We start from the raw sequence: 10,837 nt of genomic DNA, 5'->3' as shown, positions 1-10,837 counted from the left end.
AAGAGAGAGATTGTTAATTTTTTTTTAATCCTTAGTTATATCATTGGATTCATCCTTGTTTCATTAGGTAACTTCCTTAATTATTTGGCTGAGGGGACGCTATCAGGTCTTATACTTGTGAAGAAATGGTCAGTTAGTTTAACCTCACTGTTGTGTTTCGTTTTTCTTTTAAAAAAAAAAATTAGGGCTGACAATTGGCTCTAAGCATTTTATATTTCATTAATTGATTGGAATAATTCATATGTATAATTTATTCTGTGCGGACCCCGTGGATGACACCCACAGAAAATGAGCAAATGGTGGATTGGTTTCGATGCGTCAGGGTATGGTGGCTCATAACCGCTAAAGACTATGTGCGATAGTAATAATTAAATTTTATCATGCTCATCATTTTGTGTTGTGATCTGATACAAATGCGTTTTTTAATACGAGTTTCTCAAATATGGTTTTTAAGCTCTATCACATTGAATTAAAGATAATTGGTTGGAGACCCATTTCAGTTTTCTTTTAGCGCCGTGCTATTTCTGGAAGAGAAGTCTGTCGACGTCTCCATTAAATTCTATTACATTCCGTTGATAACTTTTTAGCGAATAGTTATTTTTACTCCCTTTATGATGGCAAGCAGCTGGTAGTATAACTCCTGGAAATAAAGATAATCAAATTCTTGATAATATATCTCGTTTTCTTCTTGAAAAGAATAGACAACTAAAATGTGTGATACAGTTGGGCATTTTAGATCTAGTAAACCTTAGAAACCTCTAAGCTAATAAAAAGCAGGATGTGGCTCTCTTTGGTGCTTATTACGTGTTAAATATAATAAATTTAAACACGCATTCTCTACTAGCTTAAGCTTTAGAGAATAAGATTATTTCGTATTATTTGACATTACATAACAAACTGCTCAACCCTCCTCAGAGAACCAAAATAAAGCAAATTTTTTATGGCGTACACGGGCTGCCAGTTCCGGAACTTCCAGTTCTACTAGGCCCATAAAAAATATTTCTTCCCCCCCTTCATTGAAATTACTGAGATGCCCTTGAGGACCTCATGATGTGATGCACCATTGTTGATTTGCTTTGATAACCATTGCGCTTGAATGTTGCACAAAGACCCCCTCTTAAATTGCAGTTGGATATCGGTTACCTTTTGTTGTGATCTAAATTAGGACATCTAAGGTTTCTTTCCTGGGTAGCTTTGTCTGGTCCTCTAGAGTTAAAATCATCAACTGATATCATATTCCACTCTCAATCTTCTCTGAAAGCTGCGTATCTCGCCACTTTACTTAACCACTGAATTATAAAACCTGTTGTTTCTCTCTGATTGCAATACAAATCGAATGTGTGACAGTTACAACTTTGTTCTCATTGGCTGTCTTTAGAGCTTGGCCGCGAAAAGGACAGCCTCGATATCATTCAGCATGAATGCGCTTCCGAAGATGAGCAGCGCGCGGAAGAAGTGTGAGAAAGCTAGTTAAGTAAGACAAATTCCGCACACCTGCATAAGACCCAATCTGAGCTTAACTCGCTGTTTTGAACATCAGATGAAGGATTTTTTTTAATCTTTTGTTGATGATTAATGTTACTAGTTTTTGTAGCTTCCGTTGGCTTGATAAGCTAGATTAAGATACAAAGAACAGTTTTCCAGATCAAGTTCTTGTCGGCAAAGAGAGTAATTGCTTGTCTTCTCTAATGTATGGATATTTCTTATAGTTCGGCAGTAGATATTTCTTTGAAAGAACCGGTGGTAACAAATTCAGTGTTTCGATATGTCGCATTATTCTGCCCTTTGTGTGTCACAATTCGAGAGTCTTACTTTATTTTTTCATTCTTGTCGCAAAATCTGTGTCTGCGAAGCATTTTCGGCATATTTTGTCAGGAGGAACACAAAAAAGAAAAAAAAATGGGAGGTTACATTATAAAGGTATCAACCATTCATAAAGTGGTTCATCCAACTGCATGATACTGAAATGCTTGAACCTCATGCAGAAAATATCATTGGCAGAGAGAGAGAGAGAGTACTGTGCTTCTGCGGATTTGGTTGGAAATGAGGCATTTGAAAATTGAAATCCCAAATATGAAAATCTATTTTGAAATTTTTTATTTTTTATTTTGGCTTTCTAGCTTAATAAAGAGACTGTGCTAAATTTAGGTTCTGTGTAGGCCTGTTTTCTACTACTCTGTATAGCATCATCAATCAGCCTTTTATAAGTGTTAGGTAAAGAGGAAAATCTGGAACTCCTGTTGCAGCAGAAAAGCGAAAATTAGGAGATTCTGATTTTGAGAAAGAAGCAAAAGCTCCAAATCTCCAATTATAATGCTTTTGATGATGATTCTAGTGCGAAAGAGTTGTTGTTGAGGTATGTCAAGATTATCATTCTTTAGGGCCTGTTTGATTTCTTGGAAATAGTTGAAAATTATTTTCTGAAGAAAAAAAAAATTGTGAAAAGAAATTTTTTTCTATGTATATTGTTGTGGTTGTAAGGAGAAAAATGGAAACCAGTTTTTCATTTCTATTTGCTTATTTGCCATTATGAAGTTTTAAATATTTAGTAAATACTCACAATTTTTTTACAATATAAATAATAAATAATAAATAATTAAATAAAAAAAATTTAATTATTTTGGTATAGATAAAATAATTACAAAAGAGATGCAGAACGGTGGAGAGAGGGAGATTGGCTATGCCGTATAATATAGATTAGGCTATTATATTAATTAATAGTATGAAATGCATTGGTTCTATTAGATTTTCGACCCTTGGATGAAAATATGCGGGCTAGGATGAAAGTAATTTTTTAGAATTGAGTGGGGTGGTTGGTTTGAATAATATGATCTAATGGATGAAAATAATCAGAATTTATCTAATGGTGAAAACTCGACAGTATTAAACACTTGATACTAATCGATAGTATATGCCGATTTAATAATATATATATTATATATATATATATATATATATATATATATATATATATATATATATATATAGGACCAGCTACTATCCTATTAATAGGATTGGGATCTTGTTCCTATCAAGTCGATTTGAATGATCGAACTTCAAATTGATAATCGGCACCGTTGAAGTTGATCTACACAATTAAAAATATTTAGAACCAAATTTTTAATATTAAAAATCATTATAAGTTCATTCTTAAGAGTTGAAAAATGAACGGTTATAAATGAATAACCTCTTAAAATAGAGGTTAAACTTTCTCAGTTCGTAATAGAGTTATCAAACATTATCTAAATAGTATAAAGATTTTCATATCAAAAATTCACCGTTAAACAGCAAACGGCTCATATAGGCCGTAAAAATTGTCGATTTTACGACACTTTGATCACCATGTAAACATTACATAAATTTATGAAACTTTAGTTTCTAGATATTTCAATACTCTAGATCAACTTCAACGGTCCGATCAATCGATTCGGAATCTCGATCATCAAGAACAACTTGATAGGACAAGTGCTCCTATCCTATTAATAGGAATAGTAGCATTTAGCCTATATATATATATAATAGGGTTACTATACTCATTATAAATCTCTTTGTACTCATAAGTTTTCAGCCGTTAAATCTACTTTTTATCATTCCACCCGTTAGATTATACTATTCATCAATCACCCACTCAACCCTATGGAACTACTATCATCCTAATCGCACTTCCGGCATCTTCAACATACGAAAATTTATCAGTATAAAGAGGTCTATGATCATAAGATATATAGTAGATTGGGATAATAGTGGGGAGATGGTGGAAATGATGATTGAGTGATAAACATACACCAATGAATTAGAAAAGAGTTTTTCTAAAAAAACAGTTTTCATCTTCCTTAAAAATATTTGAAAAAACGAAAAAAAGATTCGTGAATATAAAAAAATATAATTTCTCAAAAATTTATTTTTTCTGTGAACCAAACACACGAAAAATTTTTCCAGCTTGAAAAAAGATTTTCAGGGTATTTTATAAGGAAACAAACAAATGGCATTAATATACAGGTTCCTTTTGAATTCTAGAAAGATTATATATATTATGTATAAAAAGAAATAAATAATTTATTTTCATTGTAAATATCTCACAAAAGTTGGTTATAATATATTATTTTCTATCCCATTCGAAAAACAAAAAAAAAAAAAAATTATGCTTTACTATAATACTGCTTTGACTAAACATTTGACAAAACCTTTAATACCAAACAGAAAAAAAAAAAAAAAAAAAAAAAACCCTGTTTGGTATTAAAGGTTTGTCAAATGTTAGTCAAAGCAGTATTATAGTAAAAGCATAATTTTTTTTTTTTTTTTTGTTTTTCGATGGGATTAGAGAAAATATATTATAACCAACTTTTTGTGAGATATTACAAATGAAAATAAATTATTTATTTCTTTATTATACATAATATATATAATCTTTCTAGAATTTCAAAAGGAACCTGTATATTAATGCCATTTGTTTGTTTCCTTATAAAATACCCTGAAAATCTTTTTTCAAGCTGGAAAATTATTTTTCGTGTGTTTGGTTCACAGAAAAAATAAATTTTTTGAGAAATTATTTTTTTATATTTCACGAATCTTTTTTTCGTTTTTCAAATATTTTTAAGGAAGATGAAAACTGTTTTTTTTAGAAAAACCTCTTTTCTAATTCATTGGTGTATGTTTATCACTCAATCCATCATTTCCACCATCTCCCACTATTATCCCAATCTACTATATTCTTATGATCATAGACCTCTTTATACTGATAAATTTTCGATTGTTAGATGACCGGAAGTGCGATTAGGATGATAGTAGTTCCATAGGGTTGAGTGGGTGATTGATTGAATAGTATAATCTAACGGGTGGAAATGATAAAAAGAGTAGATTTAACGGCTGAAAACTTATGAGTACAAAGAGATTTATAATGAGTATAGTAACCCTATTATATATATATATATATATATATATATAAAATCCGGCTATTATACTATCGATAGTATCAAGTGTTTAATACTGTCGAGTTTTCCACCATTAGATAAATTCTGATTATTTCCATCCATTAGATCATATTATTCAACCAACCACCCACTCAATTCTAAAAAATTACTTTCATCCTAGCCGCACATATTTTCATCCAAGGGTCGAAAATCTAATAGAACCAAATGCATTATACTATTAATAATATAATAGCCTAATTCTATATATACGGCATAGCCAATCTCCCTCTCTCCACCGTCTGCATCTCTTTTGTCAAATTATTTTATCTATACCAAAATATAATTAAATTTTATTTTTATTTAATTATTTATTATTTATTATTTATATTGTAAAAAAATTGTGAGTATTATACTAAATTTTAAAACGTTCATAATGGCAAATAAGCAAAATAGAAATGAAAAACTGGTTTCCATTTTTCTCCTTACCAACCAAACAAATATACATAGAAAAAAATTTCTTTTTCACAATTTTTTTTTCTTCAGAAAATAATTTTCAACTATTTTCCAAGAAATCAAACAGGCCCTAAAAGAATGATAATCTTGACATACCCTCAACAACAACTTTTCGCACTAGAATCATCATCAAAAGCATTATAATTGGAGATTTGGAGCTTTTGCTTCTTTCTCAAAATCAGAATCTCCTAATTTTCGCTTTCTGCTGCAACAGGAGTTCCAGATTTTCCTCTTTACCTAACACTTAATAAGAGGCTGATGATGATGCTATAAGCAGTAGTAGAAACAGGCCTACACAGAACCTAAAATTTAGCAACAGTTCTTTATTAAAGCTAGAAAGCCAAAAATAAAAAATAAAAAATTTCAAAATAGATTTTCCATATTTGGGATTTCAATTTTCAAATGCTCATTTCCAACCAAATCCAGCCAGAAGCACAGTACTCTCTCTCTCTCTCTGCCAATGATATTTTCTGCATGAGGTTCAAGCATTCAAGTATCATGCAGTTGGATGAACCACTTTATGAATGGTTGATACCTTTATAATGTAACCTCCATTTTTTTTTTCCTTTTTTGTGTTTCCTCCTTGACAAAATATGCCGAAAATGCTTCGCAGACACAGATTTTGCGACAAGAATGAAAAATAAAGTAAGACTCTCGAATTGTGACACAACAAAAGGGCAGAATAATGCGACATATCGAAAGCACTGAATTTGTTACCATTTCGGTTCCTTTCGAGAAGAAAATATCTACTGCGAAACAACGTAAGAAATATCCATACATTAGAGAAAAGACAAGCAATTACTCTCTCTGCACGACGAAGAACTTGATCTGGAAAACTGTTCTTTGTATCTAAGTTTCTAGCTTATCAAGCCCAACGGAAGTACAAAAACTAGTAAACATTAATCATCAACAAAAAGATTAAAAAAAAATCCTTCATCTGATGTTCAAAACAGGAGTTAAGCTCAGATTGGGTCTTATGCAGGTGGTGCGGAATTTTGTTTTACTTAACTAGCTTTCTCAACACTTCTTCCGCGCGCTGCTCCATCTTCGGAAGCGTCCATTCATGCTGAATGATATCGAGGCTGTCCTTTTCCGCGGCCAAGCTCTAAAAGACAGCAAAGAGAACCAAAAGTTGTGAACTTCATACATTCGATTTGTATTGCACATCAGACGAGAAACAAAAGGTTTTTCATAATTCAGTGGTAAGTAAAGCGGCGAGAATACAGCGGCATTTTCAGAGAAGATTGAGAGTGGAATATGAATCAGTGATGATTTTAACTTCTAGAGGACCAGACAAAACTACCCAGGAAAGAAACCTTAGATGTCCTAATTTAGATTTCACAAAAAAAGTAACCGATATCCAACTGCAATTTAAGAGGGGGTCTTTTGTGCAACATTCCAAGTGCAATGGGTGTATCACAAGCAAATCAAACAATGGTGCGTCACAATCACGAGGTCACGGGCATCTCAGTAATTTCAATAAGAAAGAGGGGGGAAGAAATTTTTTTTTGGGCCTAGTAGAACTGGAAGTTCCGGAACTGGCAGCCCGTGTACCACCATAAAAAAATTTGCCTTTTATTTTTGGTTCTCTGAGGGAGGGTTGAGCAGTTTGTTATGTAATGTCAAATAATACAAAATAATCGTTAAAAACTTAAGTTAGTAGAGAATGGTGTTTAAATATTTTTATATTTAACACGTAATAAGCACCAAAGAGAGCCAGCCAATCCTGCTTTTTTATTAGCTTAGAGGTTTCCTGTAAGGGTTTACTAAGATCTAAATGCCCAACTTATCACACATTTTTAGTTGTCTATTCTTTCAAGAAGAAAACGAGAATATATTATCAAGAATTTGTTTATCTTTATTTCCAGGAGTTAATACTACCAGCTGCTTGCCATCATAAAGGGAGTAATAAATAACTATTCGCTAAAAGTTTATCAATGGAATGTATAGAATTTAAAGGAGACGTCGACAAACTTCTTCCAGAAATAAGCACGGCGGCTAAAAGAAAACTGAAACGGGTCTCCAACCAATTATCTTAATTCAATGTGATGATAGCTTAAAAACCATTTTGAGAAACTCTTATTAAAAAAACGCATTTGTATCGGATCACAGCACAATGATGAGCATGATAAAATTTAATTATTACTATCGCACATAGTTTTAGCGGTTATGAGCACCATACCCTTGACGCATCGAAACCAAATCCACCCATTTGCATCATTTTCTGGGTGTCATCCACGGCTGTACAGAATAAAAAATATATCATATAGAATTTTCCAAATATTAATAAAAATTATAAAATTGCTTAGCCCAATTATCACACAATTTTTTTTAAAAAAAAGAAACACAACAGTGAGGTTAACTACTGACCATTTTCTTCACCAAGGATAAGGCTGAATAGGCCCCTCAACCCAAATAAATTAAGGAAGTACCTAATGAAAACAAAGATGAATCATGAATAATAACTAAGGCTTAAAAAAAAAGAATTAAGAAATTACTTGAGGTAACCAAAGAAATTTATTTGTGCAAAAAGGCGCACCAGGAACGACTGCTGACATAGCTCACATCAACAGTGCTCAGATCGATACCATTTTGTAGCATTCCCCTGAATCTTTGCGTCAGAGGGAAAGGTATTTTTGCTGAAAAGAGAGACAAACACAAAATAGTCACAACAATAACTCAGATGCATCGCCCAAAAAGTTTCATTCATTTATTGAGGAACGCGGGGCTTGGTGAAATATGCAACTAGATAGCAGTAGCAGTTTTTTTTATTTAATAAGGCAACATGATTCTTGAAAAGTGGTACAACCAGAAGCCAACAGTTTACAAAGACTTGATCCAGAAGCCAGCAGTTTTTGGAGGTTTCAAGAAATTTACGACTTAACCTATGCTTCTAAACAGAGAAAAGAAAAGGGCGACAAAATAAAGAACGAAAGCACATAAAAAATTAACAAGATTCAACCAATAGCATACTCTACAAGCAACAACTATTCAGGGGGAATCTTCACAAGATCAGCCCAATTATGATATATATGTTTGAAAATTATCTAGAGTGATTATAAGGGATAGGAGTGGTCTAGCTTTTAGTAAACCTACTATAAGAAAGGGATATAGATAAGTAAATTCTTGGCTACTTTGTACCAGCCTCCCATAACACGACTTTCACTGAATATATTTTGGACGTGTATTAACGAGATTTAAAAAAGAAGCAAATACACATAGTGTGGCTATGGCTGCCATAAACAGCTGCAGCATTTTCCCATAAAATCAAACAAGATAAAGAAAGGTAACGAATGCCTGAATGAAGAAATTAATTCCTTCCTTGAATAACAGCTAGAATTTTAAATTGACCCACAATGACTCAATGAGCACAAAAATTAAATCCTAAATGCAGATATCTATTTGCTAAGGTACAATTCATTGTTAAATATATCTTACTATGTACCAACAACGAAGCACAATTTCTAGCAGTAGGAAAGGTCCAAGCAACATTAAAGATCCAAAAGAACTGTCGTTAACATAATCGATGAAGGTTTCACCTTGTCACAATGAAAAGGCAAAAACTTACCCGCGACAAAACCAGAGAAGAAGAAGTTCACCCATGCAAATGTGAGAGTCTGAAACAGAATGATGTGAAGTTTTGGTTATAGAAGATAAGTGAGTTATTAGGAGAAATATTAATGGCAGTACCTGCGGTATAATCATCGAGAGGTTCTTCTTCATCATGTCCATTGCCATGTTTGGATCTGAGAACATTTGTGCTTGTGCATTTTGCGCTTGCTCTTTTGGAACATGCAGTAAGCCATTCTCCTACAATAGCCCAACAATTTAACTTTGATCAGCTTTTAAATTCAACATGATATATAATAAATTGTCAATAGCATCCAACAACATTAAGGTCAGATCCTAAGTAGCAGATTGTGTCTTTTCATACTGGTTATCATGGTTAAGTTTGCCCGGAAATGCGACAAAAATTTATAAGACGAACCAACTGGAACAAAAATTGAACTGAAGACAACAAAGAAAATGATTTGAAGTGAATTACCTCGTTGGTGAAATAAATCCTTCGAGCCCGAAATGCCTTTGCCGGGATGAAACCCGCAGCTGCCCTCAAGTTCCTCGCCCTAATAATCACCTGCCTGAAACCAATGCAACACCAAGTTAATCACCGCCATGAAAAAGTGATCATTTGATCCAATCCTACAGAATTAATTTTAGGTTAGTAACACCGGCCAAAATTTAGGATTTCGCAACAGGTCCCGAAATTCACCCCCTTGGTCCCAAAACTGAAATCATGCCTACCATTAAGAGATTAGGATCAAATTTTATTCCTAATTCGATGTTAAACCCTACATATATGACCCCTGCGATCAATCTAGGCCAAAATTTATCGGAAATCCCCTCCATTAGGGCAGAATCAAGACCCAGAACCACGAGAGAAGACGAGCCAACACAAACACTAAACTCTTACCTTCGATCGAGATCGTTAGGATCAAAATTTATACTTAATTCGACTTTGTGCTCGATAAATAACTTCCGTGATCAATCCCAGCCAAAAAAAACTACCCAAAATCCCACCTTTAGGGCAGAATCGAGATCCAGAGACCGCGCAAGAGAGAACCACCGCCAACACTGCAATCTGAACTACGATCGAGAGCGCTGGGATCAAAATTTACTCCTAATTCGACATTAAGCCCACAGACCACTCCCATGGGCCCGAAACTACCCGAAAACCCCACTTTTGTAACGAAATCGAGATCCAGAGACCTAGAGAGAGAGAGAGAGAGAGAGAGAGAGAGAGAGAGAGAGAGGTACCTACCCTTCCTTGACGACCTTGGCATCGGGGAGCTGGGTGGATCGCATGAGCTTGGAGACGAAGTAGCGGAGGATGCCGATGAGGACCATCACCACGGAGAGGGGGACGAGGACCCAATCTCTTATCGCCGTGTCGAGAACCAGGTCCTCCGCCATCGCCGACGCCGAAACCCTAACCCTAGGCCGGAGAGATCGAGATCGGGGGACGAAGAAGAAGAGGGACAAAACGCCTTTTTCGGAGGTCGACGAGATATATACGACGTAATTTTTACATAATTAATTTTAATAATAATAATAATAATAATAATAATAATAATAATTTCGAGAATATGTTTTATTAAAAAATAGGGATAATATCTAGTATACCCCTCAAAACTTTAAAAATATCTTATACATTCCTAACTTTTTTTTATTTCAAATATACTTGTCATATATTTCTCCGTTATTCAAAATGACTCCGCGTTATGTAAGTTCTCAGATAGTCCTATATATAAGCTATAATAGGGCTAAATCTCTTAATATAGCTATAACATTTTGGACGATGGCTAGTTTCAAGACATTAAAAGAAAATCCCTCTACAAATACTCGTTAAAAATTCA

At 33.7% G+C, this 10,837-nt stretch overlaps 1 protein-coding gene across 1 annotated transcript; it reads right to left on the bottom strand.

Moving 5' to 3' along the window:
- On the bottom strand, positions 6,153-10,480 carry LOC109725182 (ER membrane protein complex subunit 3). Its single transcript, XM_020254276.1, has 8 exons — positions 10,243-10,480; positions 9,469-9,562; positions 9,114-9,233; positions 8,992-9,040; positions 7,963-8,062; positions 7,794-7,855; positions 7,606-7,664; positions 6,153-6,528 (listed from the first exon to the last, which is right to left on the bottom strand). The coding sequence occupies exons 1-8, from the start codon at positions 10,392-10,394 to the stop codon at positions 6,424-6,426; spliced, it is 741 nt and encodes a 246-aa protein (XP_020109865.1). The 5' UTR covers positions 10,395-10,480; the 3' UTR covers positions 6,153-6,423.

This window comes from Ananas comosus, linkage group 19 (assembly GCF_001540865.1).
Source record: "Ananas comosus cultivar F153 linkage group 19, ASM154086v1, whole genome shotgun sequence".
Taxonomy (NCBI): domain Eukaryota; kingdom Viridiplantae; phylum Streptophyta; class Magnoliopsida; order Poales; family Bromeliaceae; genus Ananas; species Ananas comosus.
This window is presented reverse-complemented; position numbering and strand designations above follow the sequence as displayed.